Source organism: Salmo salar, chromosome 20 (assembly GCF_965601325.2).
Source record: "Salmo salar chromosome 20, fSalSal1, whole genome shotgun sequence".
Taxonomy (NCBI): domain Eukaryota; kingdom Metazoa; phylum Chordata; class Actinopteri; order Salmoniformes; family Salmonidae; genus Salmo; species Salmo salar.
The window spans coordinates 15,102,313-15,130,005 of NC_138310.1; the positions used below are offsets into that span (position 1 = coordinate 15,102,313).

Sequence of the window (27,693 nt, forward strand, 5' to 3'; positions counted from 1 at the left end):
ATACATTCTAAAATCGTCACTGGATATATCCTAGCTACCTAGTTAATCATTGGTAATCTTATAGACTAGAGATCTGCCCCTAGCTATAGTTAGTCAATGGTTGCACATCTAACTAGCTGGACGAAGCAAATGTGTGAATAGTAGACATGTAAATATCCTTTTACTGTTTATAGCCTGTCTCCAACTATTCACAACCATACTCTGAGGAAGAACCAGAACTGCCTGGCTAGGATGATCAGCCTGATAGGGTACCGTGGGTGTGTCCAGCAATGGAATGAAACATCCAACCAATGCCTCAGCTGACATGCTGAAGGTCCACCACAAACCCACAGGGTTGTGGGGTCCTGTCCAGAAACAACCCTTAGCACATACAACCTAGGCACTTGTAAAGATCTGAGAGGATTGGACAGGTGTAAGCAATATGGCAAAAATATCACCAAGTTTGTCAGAGGGCAAGGTGGAGGAGCTATCTCCATGTCACCACATCAATCCCTCTCAGATCTCCACAAGTGTCTAGAGCGTAGGGTCTATGGCAGGGGTTGTGTCTGGGCAGGGCCTGGGTATCACGGCCACACACACACACACACACACACACACACACACACACACACCCCCACACACACACACACACACACACACACACACACACACACACACACACACACCCACACACACACACACACACACACACACACACACACACACCACACACACACACACACACACACACACACACACACACACACACACACACACACACACACACACACACACACACACACACACACACACACACACACACACACACACACACACACACACACACACACACACACACACACACACACACACACACACACACACACACACACACACACACACACACACACACACACACACACACACACACACACACACACACACACACACACACACACACACACACACACACACACACACACACACACACACACACACACACACACACACACACACACACACACACACACACACACACACACACACACACACACACACACACACACACACACACACACACACACACACACACACACACACACACACACACACACACACACACACACACACACACACACACACACACACACACACACACACACACACACACACAGAGAGAGAGAGCACTTGTTCATCATGTGAGCTTTTCACTATTCTTATGTAATATGCAAAGTTCAAGTTCCATACAAAGTCAGTAATGTTGAGCTCCCAAATCCAACATAAATAATCATGCATTGGCTCATTGGTTGTGTGACTATAAAGAAGGGGACTGACCATCGTAGACTATATCAATCCTGAAGAGGTGTCGTTTCAGAATGAGGGGTACTGTAGCTCTGCTGGTGTTTCCATTCTGTCTCTCAAGAGCATGGGTTTAGGAAAGGAGGAGAGTGGAGGGTTCAGAGAATGACAACACTCAACAGATTGACAGTGAAGAGATAGAGAGCCGGGTGAGCGATTTAGATTAAGACCCAAAGGCCTGAGGCTATACAGACCACCCACAAATGACCAGCCAGGCTAACACACAAACCTGCAGTACACTCCTCTCCCTGCCACCAACCCTTCCTGTCACTTACTCACTCACACACCTAACTTTTAGAGAAGATTAAGGCCTGTATTCACAAAGTGTCTCAAAGTTGCATTGCTGATCTAGGATTACTGATCAGATCCCCCTTGTCCATGTGGTCAGCAGACACAACTGCTTTTTCAGCAATAAGGACCAGACCCCTGATTGAGTTATTATGATAGGAAAGGCCCGTTTAATACATTATTGTGGAGATTATTTCCTCTTTATATTGAATTGTTGTGTCCATTTCTGACATTTTATCTTTTATCATGGAACGTAACCTAGTTATCATGTTGTACAAGATGTGCAACCGCAGGGTTTTCACGAGACAAGTTGTACAGGTCTCTCCGCTCTATCCTATCAAGGGACACAGACGCTGTCATCCTAATACAGGCTCCTCACACCTGTTTCTTGTGCCACAGTGCAGAAAATTATTCTGGAAATGTCCAATCTTTTTAATGCTCTCACTTATGCAGATGTAAAACGCATCAGTATTGACAATCAAATATGCGCTTTGATGGATAGAAACAATGGTGTTTGGGGTTCTTATCAACATTTCAGAAAAAGGCCTATTTAATGAAGTTGAATTGTATGTAGTAATCTCTTGAATTCCACTAGATGAATGTAATGAGAAACAATTAACCCTCGATTCTATTTGAGCCCTGTTGGTATATTGTGTCAATCAAATCAATCAAATGCATTTTATAAAGCCTTTTCTGATACAAGTATGTGTGTGAGTGCGCATCAGTAGATTGAAAATTGTAAATTCAATACAAATTTTGAACTTTGAAATTACAGATGACAAGTAGGAGTGATAGACACACACACACAAACAAACTTTTGCATCACTATGCTTTCTTTATGTTATATTGCATTTTACCCACCCACCCACTAGCCGTCAAATCCTTGCTTCCTCTGTCCTTGTTTCCTCCATTCCACACCTCTTTCAAAGTGCATCAGAGGAGGAGGCCCAAGGGGAGGAACCTCCAATTCTCTCCCCCAATGTGGTTTCAGAGGAGTTGAGTAGTGATTAAAAACAACGACAGAAGAAGCAAGGATTTGACAGCCGGTAACATTTTTAGACAGTGCCTGAGTGAGACATTTACATGTCTACTATTCACACACTTGCTTTGTTCCAGCTAGTTAGATGTGCAACCACTGACTAATCTGTAGCTAGAGGCATATCTTTAGTCTAGCAATAGATACTGCTGTTTTGGCTGTATGCCAATCATTGAAAAAGATGATCAATGGTTAACCAGTTAGCTGAGATATATCAGTTAGCTAACCACTTACAGTAGAAGCAGTTCATCAGTAAGTCAATAAACACTTATTTTTGTGGCTAGCTTATAATCTTGAATCTAAAGTAGAAATTGAGAAATATCACGTTATCTTAACATGAATATAAGGTAATATAATGGAGATAGAAGGGTGAGCCTCTATTTTGAACGGACAGGATGTGTTGGTTGTGCATTTGGCCAATGACATGCATTCCACATTTAACCCCAAGCACATGTGAAAATCGAAATATCAAGTTGTTTTTTGGTTTATTTGCAAAAACGAGATTCTCGTTCGCGATGGCTCTGTTTTAACGGAGAAAATGAATTATCCACACGGACCCATCCTAGAGTTTTGACTTCTCCGATCTTAAATTCATCAGCATCACGATTTTTCAAACTTGGTGCAAAACCACGCCCAAAAGTAACCTAGCAACATTCAAAGCTGCGCTGATTGGTCAGAGTTTGGACATTCCCTGTGACGAAGTGAGACAGAATGAACGATGAACGCTAGAGGGGAATCACCGCAAACAGGGAGTTTTGAATTTGCTCGTGCGTGCCATCCCACGAACCGTGGGAGATGTGAAGTTTCGCGGCCTTGTTTTGAAACGCGCTAAACGAAAGGCAAGCAACAAGTGACTCTGTAGATAGCTAACATTACATGGTTGTCAGCAATAGTGAATCAATGGAGCTAGCTATGCAGCATATATTTTGCCAACTAGCACAAATGTCATGTAGCAAAGTATCTCAATAGTCATTTCGTAAACACTTAGCCACACTAAGCTAATGCTAGAAGACGCATACTACTAGACAGCTTTAGCCCAATCGGCATTGTAACATAGCGATAACAGTTGTTATAATTCACAGTTTACAAAACAACTCGTCTGGTGCTGGTTTTCATTCCGAATTCCCAGTTGTCTTGAACGCACTAAAAGTAATACGTTTCGGCATACTTTTTACTAAACAGTAAGTGTTAAATCGTTTTGTTGATTTCTGGTAGCCTATATCATTAAAATAAGAGACCCACCTGTTTTGAGCCCCACATTTTTAGCAACAAATATATACAGTTGAAGTCGGAAGTTTACATACACCTTAGCCAAATACATTTAAACTCAGTTTTTCACAATTCCTGACATTTAAAAAAATCCCTGTCTTAGGTCAGTTAGGATCACCACTTCGGTTTAAGAATGTGAAATGTCAGAATAATAGTAGAGAGAATTATTTATTTCAGCTTTTCTTTCGTCACATTCCCAGTGGGTCAGAAGTTTACATACACTCAATTAGTATTTGGTAGCATTGCCTTTAAATTGTTTAACTTGGGTCAAAAGTTTTGGGTAGCCTTCGACAAGCTTCCCACAATAAGTTGGGTGAATTTTGGCCCATTCCTCCTCACAGAGCTGGTGTAACTGAGTCAGGTTTGTAGGCCTCCTTGCTCGCACATGCTTTTTCAGTTCTGCCCACTGTCACGTTTGTGTGTAGAGAAGGACCAAGGTGCAGCGTGAGTATCGTTCCACATCTTTATTAATATGTGAAACTATGCAAGCAAGACATACTATAAGCAAGACATACTATAAACAAAACAACAATCCGTGACGACAGAAGTGCAACATGCACTAACTCAAAATAAGATCCCACAAACAACAGGTGGGAAAAGGCTGCCTAAATATGATCCCCAATCAGAGACAACGATAGACAGCTGCCTCTGATTGGGAACCATATCAGGCCAACATAGAAATAAGTAACATAGATTTCCCACCCTAGTCACACCCTGACCTTTTATTTATTTTTTTATTTTACCGTTATTTTACCAGGTAAGTTGACTGAGAGCACATTCTCATTTACAGCAACGACCTGGGGAATAGTTTCAGGGGAGAGGAGGGGGATGAATGAGCCAATTGTAAGCTGGGGTGATTAGGTGACCTAACCTAACCAAATGGAGAATAAAAGGGATCTCTAAGGTCAGGGCGTGACACCCACAAATGTTCTATAGGATTGAGGTCAGGGCTTTGTGATGGCCACTCCAATACCTTGACTTTGTTGTCCTTAAGCCATTTTGCCACAACTTTGGAAGTATGCTTTGGGTCATTGTCCATTTGGAAGACCCATTTGCGACCAAGCTTTATCTTCCTGACTGATGTCTTGAGATGTTGCTTCTATATATCCACATAATTTTCCTACCTCATGAGGCCATCTATTTTGTCAAGTGCACCAGTCCTTCCTGCAGCAAAGCACCCTCACAACATGATGCTGCCACCCCTGTGCTTCACGGTTGGGATGGTGTTCTTCGGCTTGCAAGCCTCCCCCTTTTTACTCCAAACAGAACGATGGTCGTTATGGCCAAACAGTTCCATTTTTGTTTCATCAGACCAGAGGACATTTCTCCAAAATATACGATCTTTGTCCCCATGTGCAGTTGCAAACCGTAGTCTGGCTTTTTTATGGCGGTTTTGGAGCAGTGGCTTCTTCCTTGCTGAGCAGCCTTTCAGGTAATGTGATATCTGACTTGTTTTACTGCGGATATAGATACTTTTGTACCTGTTTCCTCCAGTATCTTCACAAGGTCTTTTGCTGTTGCTCTGGGATTGATTTGCACTTTTTGCACCAAAGTATGTTCATCTCTAGGAGACAGAAAGCGTCTCCTTCCTGAGCGGTATGACGGCTGCATGGTCCCATGGTGTTTATACTTGCATACTATTGCTTGTACAGATGAACGTGGTACCTTCAGACGTTTGGAAATTGCTCCCAAAGATGAACCAGACTTGTGGAGGTCTCCATTTTTTTCTGAGGTCTTGGCTGATTTCTTTTGATTTTCCCATGATGTCAAGCAAAGAGGTACTGAGTTTGAAGGTAGGCCTTGAAATACATCCACAGGTACACCTCCAATTGACGCAAATGATGTCAATTTGCCTATCAGAAGCTTCTAAAGCCATGACATAATTTTCTGGAATTTTCCAAGCTGCTTAAAGGCACTGTCAACTTAGTTTATGTAAACTTCTGACCCACTGGTATTGTGATACAGTGAATTATAAGTGAAATAATCTGTCTGTAAACAATTTTTGGAAACATTTCCTGTGTCATGCACAAAGTAGATGTCCTATCCGACTTGCCAAAGCAATAGTTTGTTAACAAGAAGTTTGTGGAGTGGTTGAAAATGAGTTTTAATGACTCCAACCTAAGTTTATGTAAACTTCAACTGTATGTATATTTTTGGGGCATTAATTAGAGTCACATACCAGTTTGCAAACAATGTAAAAAAATATATATCATTGAGTTAATAAAGCCGCATACAAATATAGTCTCTTTTTTGTTTTCTTGAGTAAGGCAGCTCCAAAATGCAGGTGTTTCAGCCAAACTCAGTGCTTTCTGTGGTCGTGGGGCACGCCAGCAGAAAATAGGAGCTTTGCACTGTGATTGGCTCAGTGTTCTGTCACTCATGGGGACACTACATCACCGCCAAGTTTAAGTCCTTAGTAAGGATAGTTATCGAAAATTCAAGCCCTTTGGGCCCTGCCTTAGAGTTACATTAGTAGTGCCCTTCCATGAAGGCTCAAGGTCATTGGCCACAGATAAAATGACGTCAAATCACGTTATATGTATAGTAGCTTTGATTGGACTGATCATGTCAACATCTCACTTTCAAAATCTTAGCTAGCAGTCATCATCATGAATCAAGTCAGCAATCTACTGGCAAATCATTTTCAATCCTTGTCATATGAAGAGAAATAATGAAGAGAAATTATAGATAAAACGTATCAGTGCTCATCGGCCATTGGACATAAACATTACACAACAAGTTGGAAATTGCAAATTCAACAATGAGTGGTTTGGAAGGAATCGGTGACAGTGGCTAACTGCAAGCATTGCAGTTATAGCCCCTTATAAACTGCACAGGGGGAGAAGATAGCTAGCTACATTTTGAAGTATTGCATTTGGATTCAAGTGGGTCGCCAACACCATATGTGTAATGCAACACCTTTTTTTGTTAAGGGACAGGTCCGTTCAAAATGCATGCAATTGTTACCTGGAGGAAAATGGGGAAAGGTCATGCTTTTTCAATTTCAGTCGGGGAGGGTTTAGTATATTTTTCTTTAATCCAGGGGACGGTCATGTCATTTGTAATCGATTAAATGTCAGCATTTTAGCATTTACGTATTGGATTCTACAATGTGTAACTTTGGTGTACAACCCTGCTCTCTCTCTCTCTCTCTCTCTCTCTCCTCTCTCTCTCTCTCTCTCTCTCTCTCTCTCTCTGTCTCTCTCCTCTCTCTCTCTCTCTCTCTCTCTCATTCTCCTCTCTGAGCCTGTCTGGGTGGGCATTTTGATTTTGGCTATCCATTGGCTGTTCGATCAGTCCCTCTTTATGCTTGGCGTATCCAGAAAGTGGGCGTGTAAAGTTTCTGGCTAATTAAATTGTGCTTGTAGTGATGATGTAGGGAGCTAGCGCGCAACAGAAATGCTGCGTTCAAAACAACTGGGAACTCTGAAATCTCCAACTTCAGTGCATTCAAGATAACTAAGCACTCGGGAAACAAACAAACTCTGACTGGGAAAATAGTTTTGAACGGTAATCCAACTCTGTATTCAAAGTCAGAAACTTTGGCATCTTTCTAAAGCTCAGACTTTCTGTCATTATTTGAGCTTTTTTTTTCTTCTCTCGAGTTCCCAGTTGTCTTGAAAGCACCAAAAAACCCTTGCGCAATTATGCAAGACCACAGCTTGTGAAAAGTTATCTAATTTAAGGGTTTCTTGCAGTCTTTGTCTGTTGAAGTTAAGTACAATGGAAGTCAAAAGGAGATGGTTCCTCAATGAGGAAAAAGTGATTGGGTTAAAGCAGGTGTTTGAGGAGTTGTTACCAAATGGAGAGGACAACAGTCCATGTGGAAGGCAGGACTATCTGTATGCCTATGAGTTGTTCTCCTCCTTTTTCGAGCAATACGTTTATCCTAGGCTGCCTGCCTGTCATTTCATATAAATCTAATTTGTAAAACAATGTTTTGAAATTCACTGTAAATTCATTGGGTAGGCCTATAGGGTAAAACAGTAGTTCCGTACCTTTTTCGGTGACTGTACCACCAACAGAATTTGGCTCTGCCTGGAGTACCCCTGAAGTACCCCCTCATGTGCATTTTACTAGTAGACCTACGGTCTCATGAGTCTTCTCAAGTACCCCTAGTGGATGGGCCAAGTAACCGGAGTGGTCCTAGTACCCCTGGTTGGGAACCACTGGGCCAAAAGCTAGACTTGGCCTACATTAGCTTGTTGTATACTTATTTTGAAAAATGTATTTACTTCTACAGCTTGCTCTTGCTTGCTGAATTTAAAATGAAGAAACCAAAAGAACTGGGGCGTTTTCATTACGCCGATTCTGTTGAAAAATGTTTTGCAAACAGACCGAAATGTGGAGGGACCTACCTGAATTTGTCCAATAGAAACTCTTATTTTGCTCCGTTTGCTTCTGTTTGGTTATAAACGGTTTCCATAATGAATACACCCATGGCTAGGAGCAAGAAGAAAGAGAGAGAGCACGTGCGATGTTGTGATCAAATACACCATATGAGTAGCCTGCTAATGTACCTTTCTGGACCTTGTAAACTGTACTCCCTGTATATAGATCAATTCTTGCATTTTATTTTATTCCTCATGTTACTATTTCATTTGTATTATTATTTTAAAACTCTGCGTTGTTGGGAATGGCTCGTAAGCAATGTTCCCTCAATTATTTTCCGGCAATGAGCAAATTTCAGGTCTGCTGAGCTCACACTTGAATGCTGTGAAAATCCTTTGCAACTTCTGGCATATGTTCACAGTAGGCTACTGTGTCTTTTTGATCAGTGTGGCCTACCATAAAAACTATGAAGAAATTGCATCCCATAACATTTTAACATGGAAATAGCTGTTCAGTCATTCAGCCTACAGTAGCAGACAATGTGCGGTGTTCAATGTAGGCCTACATTCAACGAAACATTTGAAAAAAACATGTAGGGATTGACATGAACCTGTTTATCCACTTGTCCTTCAGAAAAGGTGACTGAAAATGTGTTGTTTGATGCAAGAAACCACTTTACAAAATAAAATGCATTATTATTCCCATACCATTATTACAGAGAATCAGACAAATTATGCTACCCTCTGCCTATTGGCCACTTAGCTTATTCAAGCCTGTCTCAAAATACAACACTGCCCCTTTAAGACAGAAAAAAAGCTCTTTACCTGACTTGCTTTTCAAAGATGGCTAGAAAGGCACACGTTTTGTGGTCTTGTAGGAAGCAACCACTTCTATTGCTGAAATTAGCTATAACTGGGCTACTAACTGACTTACTAGCAAAGAATATGAACAAATGTGATCTCAATACAAGCGCATCTACTAGCAACCACTCATGCTGTAAACACAGTCCAGTTCAAAGTGAATGGCACAGATCCATATATGGCAATGGTCTATTTGCATATACTGTAGAGATACTGCAGCTCTGATTGGATATGGTGCACCGGTCTGTGTAGAGTATGGGCCTGAGTTGTGCCTGTCGATGCAATAGAATCCTACTCCAATGCACTCTGCATTCAAGATAATATCTGTTATAGTTTGTTTTGTTTTATTATGTTGCACTGAAAGTGACTAATATTGCATTGATTTGATCACAATTCCCACAGTAAAGGGAAACGTTGATAGTGTTAACTAAAGGGGATAACTAGAAAGTTGAGTAAAGTTCAATCTCGTTGCTTCTCTGCATGGGCTGATATTTCTTCTGCGAGACAGTCCTGGGAGAGCTTTGCGCCTGTTTGCAGCTTAGAGGGAACATTGCTCGTAAGCAAGCATGTCACGGTAAAGTCTACAACAGTTGTATTCGGCACATGTGGCAAATAAAATTTGATTTGATTTTATGCAGTTATTTTGGTATGAAGCATTCAAAAAAGGACGTTTGAGTGGTTATTGTCTTGCTCTTCACTGTAATCAGAGGGCTAATATCAATACTATGCATGCCACTCTCTCTTGGCTAAAAGTAAACGAGAGACTGACTGCATCACTTTTTGCTTTAATATAAGAAGCATTAATAATGTTAAATTGCAAATTGTTTCCATAGTCAACTTACACACAGCACTGACACACACACTTACCTCACCAGCTATGTGTGACATATTAAATGTATGTACACTACCGTTCAAAAGTTTGGGATCACTTAGAAATGTCCTTGTTTTTGGGTTACTTAGAAATGTCCTTGTTTTTGAAAGAAAAGCAAAAAATTTGGTCCATTAATATAACATCAAATTGATCAGAAATACAGTGTAGACATTGTTAGTGTTGTAAATGACTTTTCTTTACGAAATATCTACATAGGCAAACAGAGGCCCATTATCAGCAACCATCACTCCTGTGTTCCAATGGCACGTTGTGGTGGCTAATCTAAGATTATCATATTAAAACGCTAATTGATCATTAGAAAACCCTTTTACAATCATGTTAGCACAGCTGAAAACTGTTGTTCTGATTAAAGAAACAATAAAACTGGCCTTCTTTAGACTAGTTGAGTATCTGGAGCATCAACATTTGTGGGTTCGATTACAGGCTCAAAATGGCCAGAAACTTTCTTCTGAAACTCATCAGTCTATTCTTGTTCTCAGAAATGACGTCAAATTCCATGCGAGAAATTGCCAAGAAACTGAAGATCTCGTACAACGCTGTGTACTACTCCCGTCACAGAACAGCACAAACTGGCTCTAACCAGAATAGAAAGAGGAGTTAGAGGCCCCGGTGCACAACTGATCAAGAGGACAAGTACATTAGAGTGAAAGAGTTAGAGTCTAGTTTGAGAAACAGACACCTCACAAGTCCTCAACTGGCAGCTTCATTAAATAGAACCCACAAAACACCAGCGGCGACTCCGGGATGCTATCCTTCTAGGCAGAGTTGCAAAGAAAAAGCCATAAGATGGGCAAAAGAACACAGACACTGGACAGAGGAAGATTGGAAAAAGTATTATGGACAGACTCATCTAAGTTTGAGGTGTTCGGATCACAAGGAAGAACATTCGTGAGACGCAGAAAAAATTAAAAGATGCTGAAGAAGTGCTTGATGCCATCTGTCAAGCATGGTGGAGGCAATGTGATGGTCTGGGGGTGCTTTGGTGGTGGTAAAGTGGGAGATTTGTACAGGGTAAAAGGGATCTTGAAGAAGGAAGGCTATCACTCAATTTTGCAACGCCATACCATACCCTGTGGACATTTACATTTACGTCATTTAGCAGACGCTCTTATCCAGAGCGACTTACAAATTGGTGCATTCACCTTATGATATCCAGTGGAACAACCACTTTACAATAGTACATCTATATCTTTTTTTTTGGGGGGGGGGGGGGGTTAGAAGGATTACTTTATCCTATCCCAGGTATTCCTTAAAGAGGTGGAGTTTCAGGTGTCTACGGAAGGTGGTGATTGACTCCGCTGTCTTGGTGTCGTGAGGGAGCTTGTTCCACCATTGGGGTGCCAGAGCAGCGAACAGTTTTGACTGGGCTGAGCGGGAACTGTGCTTCCGCAGAGGTAGGGGGGCCAGCAGGCCAGAGGTGGATGAACACAGTGCCCTTGTTTGGGTGTAGGCCTGATCAGAGCCTGAAGGTACGGAGGTGCCTTTCCCCTCACAGCTCCTTAGGCAAGCACCATGGTCTTGTAGCAGATGCGAGCTTCAACTGCAAGCCAGTGGAGTGTGCGGAGGAGCGGGGTGACGTGAGAGAACTTGGGAAGGTTGAACACCAGACGGGCTGCGGCGTTCTGGATGAGTTGTAGGGGTTCAATGGCACAGGCAGGGAGCCCCGCCAACAGGGAGTTGCAGTAATCCAGACGGGAGATGACAAGTACCTGGATTAGGACCTGCGCCGCTTCCTGTGTAAGGCAGGGTCGTACTCTGCGAATGTTGTATAGCATGAACCTACAGGATCGGGTCACCGCCTTGATGTTAGCGGAGAACGACAGGGTGTTGTCCAGGGTCACGCCGAGGCTCTTAGCACTCTGGGAGGAAGACACAATGGAGTTGTCCACCGTGATGGCGAGATCATGGAAAGGGCAGTCCTTCCCCGGGAGGAAGAGCAGCTCCGTCTTGCCGAGGTTCAGCTTGAGGTGGTGAACCGTCATCCACACTGATATGTCTGCCAGACATGCAGAGATGCGATTCACCACCTGGTTATCAGAAGGGGGAAAGGAGAAGATGAATTGTGTGTCGTCTGCGTAGCAATGATAGGAGAGACCATGTGAGGATATGACAGAGCCAAGTGACTTGGTGTATAGCGAGAATAGGAGAGGGCCTAGAACTGAGCCCTGGGGGACACCAGTGGTGAGAGCACGTGGTGCGGAGACGGATTCTCGCCATGCCACCTGGTAGGAGCGACCTGTCAGGTAGGACGCAATCCAAGAGTGAGCCGTGCCAGAGATACCAAACTCGGAGAGGGTGGAGAGGAGGATCTGATGGTTCACAGTATCAAAGGCAGCAGATAGGTCTAGAAGGATGAGAGCAGAGGAGAGAGAGTTAGCTTTAGCAGTGCGGAGAGCCTCCGTGACACAGAGAAGAGCAGTCTTAGTTGAATGACCAGCCTTGAAAACTGACTGATTTGGATCAAGAAAGTCATTCTGAGAGACATAGCAGGAGAGCTGGCCAAGGACGGCATGTTCAAGAGTTTTGGAGAGAAAAGAAAGAAGGGATACTGGTCTGTAGTTGTTAACATCGGAGAGATCGAGTGTAGGTTTTTTGAGAATGGGTGCAACTCTCGCTCTCTTGAAGACGGAAGGGACGTAGCCAGCGGTCAAGGATGAGTTGATGAGCGAGGTGAGGTAAGGGAGAAGGTCTCCGGAAATGGTCTGAAGAAGAGAGGAGGGGATAGGGTCAAGCGGGCAGGTTGTTGGGCGGCCGGCCGTCACAAGACGCAAGATTTAATCTGGAGAGAGAGGGGAGAAAGAGGTCAAAGCATAGGGTAGAGCAATGTGAGCAGGACCAGCGGTGTCGTTTGACTTAACAAAAGAGGATCGGATGTCGTCGACCTTCTTTTCAAAATGGTTGCCGAAGTCATCCGCAGAGAGGGGGGAGGGGGAGGAGGATTCAGGAGGGAGGAGAATGTGGCAAAGAGCTTCCTAGGGTTAGAGGCAGATGTTTGGAAGTTAGAGTGGTAGAAAGTGGCTTTAGCAGCAGAAACAGAGGAGGAAAATGTAGAGAGGAGGGAGTGAAAAGATGCCAGGTCCGCAGGGAGGCTAGTTTTCCTCCATTTCCACTCGGCTGCCCGGAGCCCTGTTCTGTGAGCTCGCAATGAGTCGTCAAGCCACGGAGCAGGAGGGGAGGACCGAGCCGGTCGGGAGGATAGGGGACATAGAGAGTCAAAGAATGCAGAAAGGGAGGAGAGGAGGGTTGAGGAGGCAGAATCAGGAGATTGGTTGGAGAAGGATTGAGCAGAGAGAAGAGATGATAGGATGGAAGAGGAGAGAGTAGCAGGAGAGAGAGAGCGAAAGTTGCGACGGCGCAATACCATCTGAGTAGGGGCAGAGTGAGTAGTGTTGGAGGAGAGCGAGAGGGAAAAGGATACAAGGTAGTGATCGGAGACTTGGAGGGGAGTTGCAGTGAGATTAGTAGAAGAACAGCATCTAGTGAAGATGAGGTCAAGTGTATTGCCTGCCTTGTGAGTAGGGGGGGACGGTGAGAGGGTGAGGTCAAAAGAGGAGAGGAGTGGAAAGAAGGAGACAGAGAGAAATGAGTCAAAGGCGCTTAATTGGAGCCAATTTACTCCTTCAACAGGACAATGACCCAAATCACAGCTCCAAACTATGCAATAACTATTTAGGGAAGAAGCAGTCAGCTGGTATTCTGTCTATAATGGAGTGGCCAGCACAGTCACCGGATCTCAACTCTATTGAGCTGTTGTGGGAGCAGTTTGAACGTATGGTACGTAAGAAGTGCCCTTCAAGCCAATCCAATTTGTGGTAGGTGATTCATGAAGCATGGGGTGAAATCTCTTTAGATTACCTCAACAAATTGACAACTAGAATGCCAAAGGACTGCAAGGCTGTAATTTCTGCAAATGGAGGATTCTTTGACAAAAGGACACAATTATTATTTAAATTACAAATCATTATTTATAACCTTGTCAACGTCTATATTTCCTAATCATTTTGCAACTTATTTCATGTATGTTTTCATGGAAAACAAGAACATTTCTAAATGACCCCAAACTTTTCAATGGTAGTGTAGTTCTGTCCTTAAGCTGTTCTTGTCTATTATTGTTCTGTATTTATGTCATGTTTCATTTTTTGTGTGGACCCCAGGAAGAGTAGCTGTTGCAGTCACCACAGCTAATGAGGATCCTAATCACATATATATATATTTTTATACCAAAATTCTAATTAGCCTACATAACTGCAGTTTACAGCCCTAGCCAATAATTGCATACTCACTTGATGACAATAATACTTTCCTCATTGCACTGTGTTGTTGTAGCCTAGGTAAGATAATGTTATTGTCTAAAAACGTATGCCTATTCAATAGTGGAGCTTTGCGTGCCCGACTGCTGCAGAGCGCAGCCTGGAGGAACACACAGATCTGCCATTTGATAATCAAACTTTTTTTTCTTGCATTTTGACAGATATGTATTTATACCCTGTAATATTTAGCTAATAAGTGGCCTAATATCTAGCTAATATTTAGCTTCTTCAGCTACACAATAGCCTCTCTCTTCCAGCTATTCCCTTGCGCAATAGGCTATACACTCTTAGAAAAAAGGGTTCCAAAAGGGTTCTTTGGCTGTCCCGATAGGGGAACCCTTTTTGGTTCCAGGTAGAACCCTCTGTGGAAATGGTTGTACATGTAACCTAAAAGAGTTCTACATGGAACCAAAAAGGGTTCTTCAAAGGGTTCTCCTAAGGGGACAGCAGGGGAACCCTTTTAAGTTCTAGATGGCACCTTTTTTTCTAAGAGTGTAGGCTACTGACACAAGATTCTCGGCTATTCCTCTTCTCATGAAATCCCAGGAAAAGCTATAGGCTACAAAATCTATAGGAGGTACATTTTTTATACTAGGCGTAATAGGCTTTTTGTGGAGAGAAGCAGGCTTGCTCTTGCTAATTGCTTAATGTAAAATAGGCCTAGGCCAAATGAACTGTCAGGGAAAGATGCAGCGAGAGAGTGCATCACTGGCCAGTCCAGTGATGATAACATTGTTGCACTGATGTAGTAAGTGGTTGCACAGGACAGACAGTGACGAGCATATGGAAAAAGAAGATCCAAACGAATTGACATCATTAGAAAAATGGAAATCCCTTGCAAACCACTTGAGCAAGGAGGCAAGCAATGACATGATGCATAGCTGCATGAAGTAGTTTTTTATTTTTTATTATTAATATTTTTTGGTGGATTTTATTTTATTCTCACAAAAGTAGTGCACTGGGCCTTTACTAATCCTGTATTAGCGGACCTATACAGCCTTCTGTAGCGCGGGCAAAAATGTTTTGGGGTATGAATACAGCAGTGATTCTCAACCACGGATTGATTTGTTTGAAATCACGACTGCAACGTTGATAGCCTAATAAAAAGTGATTTAATATTCCCTGCTATTTGATTTTCAATTATCATTTTTCAAACTCTTGGGGAGGGCCAGGTAAAAAAAATATTTTCCTCAGGAGGAGGGCCACCCATTTTCATTTCAAAGAGGTCCGAAACCTCCAGGTATCCCTCAATATAAATAACATTCATGCCCTAATCACTTCCATCGATATCACGCTGGAATCAATAGAACAGGGGGGCAAACGTTTGGGGTGTCGCACTGCTTAAAGATGCACCATGCAGAAATCGCTCATCCATTTCCTGTTTGCTATAATTCAAATAGTTCACCTAATTTCAGTTTATCACACTCTCTCAACCAGCTTCACCTGGAATACTTTTCCAACAGTCTTGAAGGAATTCTCCCATATGCTGAGCACTTGTTGGCTGCTTTTCCTTCACTCTGCAGTCCAACTCATCCCAAACTATCTCAATTGGGTTGAGGACGGGTGATTGTGGAGGCCAGATCATCTGATGCATCACTCCATCGCTCTCCTTCTTGGTCAAATAGCCCTTACACAGCCTGGATGTGTGTTGGGTCATTGTCCTGTTGAACAACAAATGATAGTCCCACTAAGCGCAAACCAGATGGGATGGCGTATCGCAGCAGAATGCTGTGGTAGCCATGCTGGTTAAGTGTGCCTTGAATTCTAAATAAATCACAGACAGTGTCACTAGCAAAGCACCCCCACACCTCCTCCTCCATGCATCATGGTGAGAACCACATATGCAGAGATCATCCGTTCACCTACTCTGCGTCTCACAAAGACACGGTGGTTGGAACCAAAAATCTCAAACTTGGACTCATCAGACCAAAGGACAGATTTCCACCGGTCTAATGTCCATAGCGCATGTTTCTTGGCCCAAGCAAGTCTCTTCTTATTGGTGTCCTTTAGTAGTGATTTCTTTGCAGCAATTCAACCATGAAGGCCTGATTCACGCAGTCTCCTTTGAAAAGTTGATGTTGAGATGTGTTTGTTACTTTAACTTTGTGAAGCATTACTTTGGGCTGCAATCTGAGGTGCAGTTAACTCTAATGAACGTATCCTCTGCAGCAGAGGTAACTCCGTGTCTTCCTTTCCTGTGGTGATCCTCATGAGAGCCAGTTTCATCATAGCGCTTGATGGTTTTTGCTTACTCCATGATTCCATATGTGTTATTTCATAGTTTCGATGTCTTGACTATTATTCTACAATGTAGAAAATAGTAAAAATAAAGAAAAACCCTTGAATGAGTAGGTGTCCTAACTTTTGACTGGTACTGTATGTGTAGGCATAGGCAATCGTGCAATTTGGATGATGCAATGTATGTATATTCTAAAAGGATGTTATACAATAGGCTACATGTCGGTACAGACTTTCATTCTGAAATGATGACGTAATAATAAAACATTGTGCTACAGTAGGCTACATAGAAAAATAGCTATACACCACTGGTTATAATACATGTAAAGCAATTACCATGTGTGGTCAACTGATAATTCCAGCACCATTTTGATTGGGACAGTGTCATTGCGCTGCTTTGAGACAAGCATCGGAACTCATCTTGATAAACCAATCAATATCAGACTTTTATTTTCACTGAGTCTCCTTTGGATATTTGGTTACAATTAGGCCTAATGATGTGCCTACCTAATAATGTGCCTACCTAATGTTTTCCTGAACTTTCCAAAACAGATTTTTACACTTTTCCCATAGGTTATTCAAGTCATCTTTTCTTATTGGTTAAGAAGGTCATAAGGCCTACATCGTTTCAATAACAATATAGCTGAAACCACTATTGGCTTCATTGGGCTGCAGATAAATTGAAATCAATTTGCCAAATTCTATAATTACTCCTGTGTCTACAGAAATAAAAATCATTAAATCCTGCACCAGAGATAATAATTTAGCCACATAATTATTTTTTCTGCAGATTTGTGTTTTATCACATTACGAGCGCATTGGCCTACAGTTGGGAATCCCGCAATTGAGCAGTCTGAGCGGCAAATATCTAACAGCTGATTGTTGAGTAATGGCTGTCAATGAACAGCAGCCAGCAGCTAAACGGAAAAAACTGGAAAAAACAGTTTGGATAAGTGAGTGCCACTGGAAAGTTGGTGGACTCTAATTTCCTCCTCACATTGTAGACCTAAGATCTGTGCATCCACGCTTCATTGGCCTATGCTATTGGTTGCATTTAAAACTTGGGTCGTTTGTGTAACGGCCGTCGAAGGGGGTAGACCAAGGCGCAGCAGGTTGAGTGCTCATAATTAACTTTATTTAGAACACTAAACAAAACACAAACGACTGCCAAACAGTTCTGTCAGGTAACACGAAATACTAAACAGAAAATAACCACCCACAAACACAATGAGGAAAAAAACCCTACTTAAATATAGTCTCTAATCAGAGGCAACGAGATACAGCTGCCTCCAATTAGAGACCAATCCCAAACACTTCCACATAGACATAGACAACCTAGAATAAAGATAGTCTATTTCTAACATAGAACATAACCCAAAAACCCCGAAACACACAAACCAAACACCCCCTGCCACGCTCTGACCAAACTACAATGACAAATAACCCCTTTTACTGGTCAGGGCGTGACAGTTTCTTTTATTGATCTCAGTATGCCAATGTCAGAGGAGCTTGTCATTTTGTGTGGTATACTTTTTTTATATTGTAATGTCTCCAGTCCTTCCTAGAATTGTAGGAAATCATTTTTTCTCTGACCCGCAAACCCCTCAGCCTCTGGTCTACAGGACTGAGCCCCGAATGTTATGGAAATCTGGTGAGGGCCCTGGTATGTGGCCATCGACTTTTATAGAGAGAACACCCTGAGTTTTCTGTGCCATTTCATTTACTCCGCGTCCCAAGTCCTGCGCACCCCAGCGCTAGAGGTAATATTCAGCATTGAGTTACATGGTTACATGCATGCTATGGTTACATGCACACTGATTATTGTGCATAGTCAGACGAATATAATAGTTTGATTAAAACATTTACATGCTAAGCAAGAAAATAACCCTTTTATCTTTGGAGAGTTCTTCCTAGAACCTTCTATGAACGGGTAGAACCCACTGTAGTATTATTGGTGACCAATAGCTGTCTAATATTAGTTACTATGCTGTTACTAATCATTCATATATTAAGGCAGTGTTACATTATGACACCTACTAGGAAGTGTACTTCACAATAAAATCTACTAACCATGTGTATGTGACCAATAACATTTGATTTGGATTTGACACGCACTATTGGCCCGGCACAAGATGTTCTTACTAAACAACACTAAACTGTACTCCCGTCTCGTGCCTGGTAAAAAAAAAAATTCTCCCGTCTCGTGCCTTTTAAATTGAATTATTAATGACATTACATATGACATAAGGCCTTTCTTTGAGGCCCTAGTTATACCCTAATACAGTAGTGTTAGGAATCTTCTGGTTTACAGGTCGCATCAGGCCTGCAAGTCACACTATGCTGGCTTGCAAGGTGATGTGAAGTTCATATTGGAATCCAGCCAGAGTTAGGATATCCAACACGTGGAATTGTCAAATCACTCGAAACCTGCATTCAGAATGAGTGCCAGGGTAGGGAAAATTGAATACTGAGACTATGTCAATCATCTAAACTGAAACAATAATCTCAGTAACATGTGCAATAAATCCAATTACTAACAGATTGGATTAGTTTAGAAAAATGTATGTTCTTTATCATTGTGTAGCATAAAATTTATCAACCATTCAATGTACATGCAAAATCACAGATATTACAGTAAAACAAATCAAATGTATTTATAAAGTTATTTTTATATCCTCAGATGTCATAAAGTGCTTATACAGAAACCCAGCTTAAAACCACAAACAACAAGCAATGCAGATGTAGAAGCACGATGGCTAGGAAAAACTCCCTAGAAAGGCAGGAACCTAGGAATAAACCAAGAGAGGACCCAGGCTCTGAGGGGTGGCCAGTCCTCTTCTGGCTGTGCCAGGTGGAGATAAGAGTACATGGCCATTTAGGCCAGAACGTTCATAGATGACCAGCAGGGTCAAATAATAATCAGAGTGGTTGTAGAAGGTGCATCAGTTCAGCACCTCAGGAGTAAATGTCAGGTAGCTTTTCATAGCCAAGCATTCAGAGGTCGAGACAGCAGGTGCGGGAGAGAGAGAGCGGGTCGAAAACAGCAGGTCTGGGACAAGGTAGCACCTCTGGTGAACGGGTCATAGTTACATTGCCGCAGGCAGAACAGTTGAAACTGGAGCAGCAGCACGTCTGGTGAACAGGTCAGGGTTCCAAGCCTCAGGCAAAACTGCCAGGAGTCATCAGGCCAGTTAGTCATGAAGCATGGTCCGAGAGAGAGATTAATTAGAGGGAGCATACTTAAATTTAGACTGACCCTATCCCCGGCACATAGACTATTGTAGCATAGACAATGGAAGCTGAGACAGGGGGGGACACTGTGACCCTGTCCGACGATAGCCCTGGACAGGGCCAACCAGACAGGATATATCCCCACCCACTTTGCCAAAGCACAGCCCCCACACCACTAGAGGGATATCAACAGACCCCCAACTTACTACCCTGAGACAAGCCCACAAAGTTCTCCTCCACTGCACGAGCCCGAGGGGGAGAAAAACCGGACAGGAAGATCATGTCAGTGACTCAACCCACTTAAGTCAAGTATAACGAAAAAAGCCTGCCACGATGTGACACACCCCTCCTAGGTATGGCATGAAAAAGCACTAGTAAACCAGTAACTCAGACCCGTAATAGGGTCAGGGACAGAGAATCCCAGTGGAGAGAGGGGAGCCGGCCGGGCAGAGACAGCATGGACAGTTCGTCACTCCCGTGCCTTGCCGTTCACATTCGCACCCCTGGGCCAGGCTACACTCAATCATAGGACCTACTGAAGAGACAAGTCTTCAGTAAAGACTTAAAAGGTTGAGACCGAGTCTGCGTCTCTCACATTGGTAGGCAGACCATTCCATAAAAATGGAGCGCTATAGGAGAAAGCCCTACCTCTAGCTGTTTGCTTAGAAATTCTAGGGACAATAAGGAGGCCTGCGTCTTGTGACCGTAGCGTACGTGTAGGTATGTACGGCAGGACCAAATCAGTAAAACCTTGAAATCAGCCCTAGCCTTAACAGGAAGCCAGTGTCGAGAGGCTAGCACTGGAGTAATACATTACAATTTTGGGGTTCTATTCAAGATTCTAGTAGACGTGTTTAGCACAAACTGAAGTTTATTTAGTGCTTTATCCGGGTAGCCGGAGAATAGAGCATTGCAATAGTCTAATCCAGAAAGTACTACTTAAGTAGTTGTTTGGGGTGTCTGTACTTTACCATTTATATTTTTGACTACTTTTACTTCACTATATTCCTAAAGAAAAGCGTACTTACTGACCATAACTAATAACCACAAATACAGACCACAACCACAGACCACACAACTAATAACCACAAATACTGACCACAACCACACAACTACTGACCACAACCACTGACCACAATTACGGACCACAACCACAACCATACAACTACTGACCACAACAACTGGCCACAACCACAGAACTACTGACCACACAACTACTGGCCACAACAACACAACTACAGACCATAACTACTGACCTCAACTCCTGTCTGCAACTACTGACCACAACCACACAACTACTGACCATAAATACTGACCAAAAATATGTGAGCAGCATTAGGTGAAGATGGATGAGAAATACTCCTACAAGACAGATGGAAAAATATACTTTCTGGAAAATGTACCTGTTAGTGTATCAATAGCAACAGTCTGGCCATTCTCTAATCAACCCGAGAGACGTTTCAAAAGAAACGTTCCGGAATTCAGTTTTTTTATGATGTGAAAAAATCAAGAGCAGCGGTGTAGTAGATGGTAAATGCAAACCCAGTTTACCCAACTTTTGCGGAAAAAATTCATTAAAACTATATGTATATGTACTGTAGACAAACAGTGGTTATGTATAGGATGATCCGGCAGAATCAATTCTTCCTTAGCAGTTGACTGTACAGTATGTCATTATTCTACACAAGGTTAAAACAATCATGAATGAGCATCATTAGGTTAATATGAATGAGAAAACAAATTGGAAAAATGCAAGATGTTTTCAGGCAAAGTAGATTTTTCAAACAAGTCAAACGGTGTAACAATTGACAGTTTTCATGTTTTTCTCGTGTATCACTTTAATCAGAGTATAGACAAAATGTTGGTCTTTCTCATTTTCATCCACTACCACAAAAATAACTTTTAAAGAGCTTTAGCAAGCCTCGCAATTTGACTTGTAAAGTTACCATCTAGTTATACCTCATTGATTGAATCACAGCCCTGCCAGACTGATATCCGTGCAGCGTTTAATGTAAGCTCGCGGGATCAGGCGGCTTTGTGAGGCTACAGGGGTCCTGAAATTCAAAATCAAATATCTAAATGGTCCTTGGTATGACCATCTTAAAACAATTCCATATGTTAGCTAAGTAGAAAGTCAGCCCCAGGCCCTTTGACCTTAATGTTGTGTGTTGTGTTCCAGTCACAGAGGTGTTGGATTGACGACACCTTCTGCAAGAGGGAGTGCATTAAATTCATCCCAGCATGCCGAGACCTACACAGGTGAGCTGGAATTGGTATTTACTGAACAATGTCAAAATGTCATATGATAGTAGTGCTGGAATAATAATTGTAATAACTTTTACCATGTCTGGTTTTTGAAAAAGCAAACTTTTGGCAACCATACTAACTGTCCCAGGGAAACTCTAGCTATGTGGTTATGTTGCTCATGTATAATTTCCTGTTTATTGCAGATGTTCAGTCCCTCCAGGATTCCTCGATTCTGTGATAGCAGATTTTTTTGCAAAATCAACAATTCCCCCTCATGTTATGCGAGGACTTGTATGTTTGACCGCATAAAACAGTCAAATCATTCCAATATTATTGCATAAAATGGACCCATTGCCGCAGTACAACAAGAGGGCTCGTAATTTCAACCAATCACCTCCCATTTACAGCATACAGCATGGTTCAATCAAGCCACATGCCAACAAAAGTTTTCCCTCATCATTGCATTTTTTTGGACAAATTTGACAAAATCTTCACATATTGCCATGTAAAATGTCATAATTGCAGCAGCAGAATTTTAGCCCGCAGATATCATAACAAATCTCTGCGGAATCCTGAAGGGACTGTGTGTCAAGTATGCCAAAACCTAATAAGGTATGACTTTACTGTGTGTGTGTGAGTGCGTGCATGTTTTGAGAGTGAGATTTCCCATTTTAGTGTAAAAGTAAACTAACACAGTAATTCCATGTATACTATCTTGACATTTATAGGGACAGCAATGCATTTTTGTGCCAATGTTTAACAACTAGAAAGGTTTGAGTTTTTCCTCTCTCCCTACCCCCAGATGCTGCTGCGGACATCTGGTAGGGGAGCACACCTGGCTGGAGACTGGCCCCATCCTGTCCCGCTGGCCTGGGCCCCAGGCAGTGCAAGAAGAGAGGTGGTCAGTGGAGTGTCACACACAAGCCAGTGCCACCGATGCCTACGGAACCATTGACTTCCAGGACAGCACTGAACATAACTGCCATGCCAAGGTCTGTAGCTATTGCTGCATTCATGTGCTAGTCGAAACTAGGAAACTCAGAAATATCCAACTGGGTGTGCAACGATGCTACCCGAGTTTCCCACTTGTATTTACCACTTGGAAGCTTGTTAGGAATTGTTATCTCATATTCATGTGGTTGACCATGCTTTATGTGATGACTGTGCAGTACGTTCGTGTTGCGGTCGATGCAAAGGCTGAGGCTCTGCTGCAGCTGATGCTGAGGGAGTGGCAGATGGAACGGCCTAAACTACTGCTGACGGTCCACGGGGGGGCAGAGAACTTCCCTCTCCCCCTCAAGGTTAGACAGGCGTTCAGCAAAGGCCTGATCACCGCAGCCCAGAGCACTGGAGCCTGGATAATCACAGACGGCATCAACACAGGTGTGTGAAATAATGCAGATTCATTTTGCACTGGGGCTATAATTAAGACACTAAGCATGGGTGGATGTGAGCATCTGTGTGTGTGATTTTGGCTGAATTTACATGTATTATATTGTGTGTGTGGGATTACGTTTATATGTGTGTAAGTGGACTGAGTATCCGACCCTTCCTAGGTGTGTCCCTGTATGTAGGGGAGGCTGTGAAAGCATACGGCACCAATGGCCGCAGGAAGAGGAACGCTGTAGGGGTCACGCCCTGGGGCGTAATTGACAACCACAGTGACCTTATAGGGAGAGATGTGAGTGTTGTTCTTTAGAAAGATATCAGTGCTTTTAAGGAACGCTTCGAATTAACCTTTCACTGCAGCAGGCTAAATCAGGGTCACACAGAATGTTTCTTGGTAGTCTTAAACAAATTTACTTTGAAACAAAAGTATACACCTCACACACATGGTTATGGGCTTAAAAAAAGAAGACACCTGTATCATGTCAGATATAGAGTTGAAATGATTTACATTTTGAGTTTGCATCCCAATATTACACTCTATATGCATCACAGAAGACTGAAATATAACAAAACCATTTGACATAGAAACACTGGATTTTCAGTGGCTTTTTTAAAAATAATGTTTATTTCTTTATGAAATTTGAAAAATATGAATAACACCACCATGAGGCTACTGGGTAATTTGACTGCAGGAAAGAGTTACACCATTCTGCCACCTTATAAGAAGGTTTGCTGTATTTCTTTTGCACAGATCTGTACTAATTTCAGCCACAGAAATGTCACCTTTTATCTCTTTTGAGCTGCCATGTGCTCTCACTTTTCCGCTTGGACTATCCCAAATCCTCCTCTATTTTCTCTCAACCTGCTTTCTGACCTGTTTTTCTGACCTGTTTTCTGATATCTAACCCAGGTGCTCAGGCCTTACCAGCCCCTGAGAAACCCCTTGAGTAAAACGGTGTGTTTGAACAGCCTGCACTCCCACTTCCTGTTAGTGGACGATGGAACTCTGGGAAAACATGGCTGCCAGCTGGGACTCAGGAGGAAGCTGGAGAGACACATTCAACTGCAGAAGATCCATCCTAGTGAGTATGTGTGTGGCTTTGTGCATGTGTTTGTCTGTGTGTGTGAATGAGAGTGTGTATGTGAATATGTTGATGTGTGTGTGTGTGTAAGAAAAGGAGAGATTGCAATGTGTGTGTGTGTGTGTGTGTGTGAGTATTGTAATACACATGTGTTTAACAGTCTGTGTGTGTGTGTGTGTGTGTGTGTGTGTGTGTGTGTGTGTGTGTGTGTGTGTGTGTGTGTGTGTGTGTGTGTGTGTGTGTGTGTGTGTATCTCTCTCTGGCAGGGGTTAACCAGGGTGTGCCAGTGGTGTGTGTGGTGGTGGAGGGCGGCCCTGACATTGTGTCCATGGTGCTGGACTATGTGAGCAGTGTGCCCCCCGTGCCTGTTTTCGTCTTCGAGGGATCAGGCCGAGCGGCTGACTTGCTGGCATTCTTACACAAACAGACCGCTATGGATAGGTGTGTGGTGCCACTGTGGTCATCTATATGTTTTTTCAGGTTTTCACTCTCAAAATCCCACTTAAAAAAAGAAAAACAACATAATTGGATGTTCTAAGTACACAGCAATGATAAAACCAAATTAGGAGACTACTTCTGAGAAAGTTTAAAAATGCATCTAGCACTGTTGTTTGGTTAGCAGCGTTTCTGTGGAGCACATATGTGATGGAGTTTGCAAAACAAATGCCCACTGGATTGATGCAAATAATCATGATATCATTCTGCCAGGTAGGCATAGGCTTCATTCCATAGTTCACATTTAATTGTGAAGGTTTTTGGGAAAGCCTTTCCGTCTATTAGAAGGCTTTCATTAACACCACCACAATTTTTCCTGTTCAATATGTTTTGGGTGTGGCGGCAACAATTTAGCAGCGGCGGTACGTCACTGCTAAATTAATACAGGGGAAACATTGCTTACATGTTGAAGACTTTGGTGCTTGTCCATGTAGAGGAACTACAGAGCTACAGAGACACATGATTGAATAGAGCCCTGAGGTTTCCCTGACCACCGTGTGACCTGTCCAAGAAAAATGCTGAGCCCTAAAGGACAGATTGAAATTCACTAGGGGGGAGGGGCTGGTCCAACTTAAGGTGTAATAAAAAAAGGCACACCACCCCTCCACCTCCCAAAAGTAAAACATATTTTCCCATGACCCTCACCTTCTACTGTAAAATGAGTTGAACACCCTCCCTCCTCAATAGAATTAACTCCAAATAATGTTTACGACCACAAATAACTGTGTTTATAAACGTGGATATTGACTTTGCCACTTCTGTGGCACTGTCGATGCCACGCACGGCTACGGGCCAGAAGTTTGAGAGTTAACCGACCCCCACAGACGAGCTCACTCTCCCTGCCTGTTTCATTACACTACGATCAGAGCCGGCTGCAGACAATGATCAGATTTTCAACATTTTGATGCAGTATTTATAATTATGTAAAATATATGCAACTAATTTTCCACCAACAGATTTCTGCGCCAATGTACCACACAACCAATAAACAAAGCATGCCGAATTCGTGCACTTCAATATCATGGTTTGCGTTTTCAACACCGCAATAGATAGGCTTTGACAATCCTGACAAACAGAAAATAAATCCCTCCCTATCTTGTGGGCTTACCTAGTATCGAAGGCTTGGCTTGACAATGTCTGAATGTCATTAAATTTTTGGTGTGTCGTAACAGATGTCTCTTTCTTTTCATCAATTGGCCGCTGCACAGTTTGGATTAATTGATTGATTTTAATTGTCGGTTAAAATAAAATCCATAGACGGTGTATTCAGACCCCTTCACTTTTTTCACATTTTGTTACGTTACAGCCTTATTCTAAAATTGATTAAATATATTTTTTACTCATCAATCTACACACAATATCCCATAATGACAAAGCGAGAACAGGTTTCTAGACATTTTTGCACATTTATTCAAAATAAAAACAGAACTACTTAATTTACGAAAGTATTGAGACCCTTTGCCATGAGTCTCGAAATTGAGCTCAGGTGCATCCTGTTCCATTGATCATCCTTGAGATGTTTCTACAACTTGACTGGAGTCCACCTGTGGTAAATTCAATTGGTTGGACATGATTTGGAAAGGCACACACCTGTCTATATAAGGTTCCACAGTTGACAGCGCATGTCAGAGAAAAAAACCAAGCCATGAGGTTGAAGGAATCAGGCCTTTATGGAAGAGTGGCCAGACGGAGGCCACTCCTCAGTTAAAGGCACATGACAGCCCGCTTGGAGTTTGCCAAAAGGCACCTAAAGGACTCTCAGACCATGAGAAACAAGATGCTCTGGTCTGACGAAACCATGATTGAACTCTTTGGCCTGAATGCCAAGCGTCACGCCTGGAGGAAGCCAGGCACCGCTCATCACCTGGCCATACCATCCCTACGGTGAAGCATGGTGGTTGCAGCATCATGCTGTGAGGATGTTTTCAGCGGCAGGGACTGGGAGGCTAGTTAGGATCGAGGGAAAGATGAACAGAGCAAAGTACAGAGAGATCCTTTATGAAAACCTGGTTCAGAGCGCTCAGGACCTCAGACTGGGGAAAAGGTTCACCAACAGGACAATGACCCTAAGCACACAGCCAAGACAAAGCAGGAGTGGCTTTGCGACATGTCTCTGAATGTCCTTGAGTGGCCCAGCCAGATCCCGGACTTGAACCCAATCGAACATCTCTGGAGAGACCTGAAAATATCTGTGCAGCGACGCTCCCCATCCAACCTGACAGAGTTTGAGAGAATCTGCAGACAAGAATGGGAGAAACTCCCCAAATACAAGTGTGCCAAGCTTGTAGCATCATACCTAAGACTCAAGGCTGTAACCGCTGCCAAAAGTGCTTCAACAAAGTACTGAGTAAATGTAAATGTAAATTTGATATTTCAGTTTTTTATTTTTGCTTTGTTATTATGGGGTATTGGTTGTAGATTGATGAGGGGAAAAAACTATTCAATCCATTATAGAATAAGGCTGTAACTTAACTAAATGTGGAAAAAGTGAAGGGGTCTGAATAGTTTCCGAATGCAATGTATACACAAATATTTTAAGTGCCTGAGATTGCACAATGAAGTTGGGAACTTATTTCCATTGTGGTCCTTATTTTTTTAAACATAAATACATGTACAATTACGTAGATACAGACACATTACAGAGACAGAGACAACAAATGCTCAACCTCCAGATGAGTGTGAGGGG

The 27,693-nt window shown here is 42.6% G+C and overlaps 1 protein-coding gene across 1 annotated transcript in view; it reads left to right on the forward strand.

Moving 5' to 3' along the window:
• The window catches only part of LOC106580069 (transient receptor potential cation channel subfamily M member 6), an 89,927-nt gene that overhangs the window by 12,296 nt on the left and 49,938 nt on the right, over positions 1 to 27,693 (forward strand). Inside the window, exons 2-7 of the mRNA XM_082966844.1 lie at positions 21,974 to 22,053; positions 22,844 to 23,033; positions 23,211 to 23,424; positions 23,598 to 23,722; positions 24,341 to 24,512; positions 24,779 to 24,953. Of these exons, the coding sequence (XP_082822970.1) occupies positions 21,974 to 22,053; positions 22,844 to 23,033; positions 23,211 to 23,424; positions 23,598 to 23,722; positions 24,341 to 24,512; positions 24,779 to 24,953 (956 nt within the window). The remainder of the gene's footprint in view (positions 1 to 21,973; positions 22,054 to 22,843; positions 23,034 to 23,210; positions 23,425 to 23,597; positions 23,723 to 24,340; positions 24,513 to 24,778; positions 24,954 to 27,693) is intronic.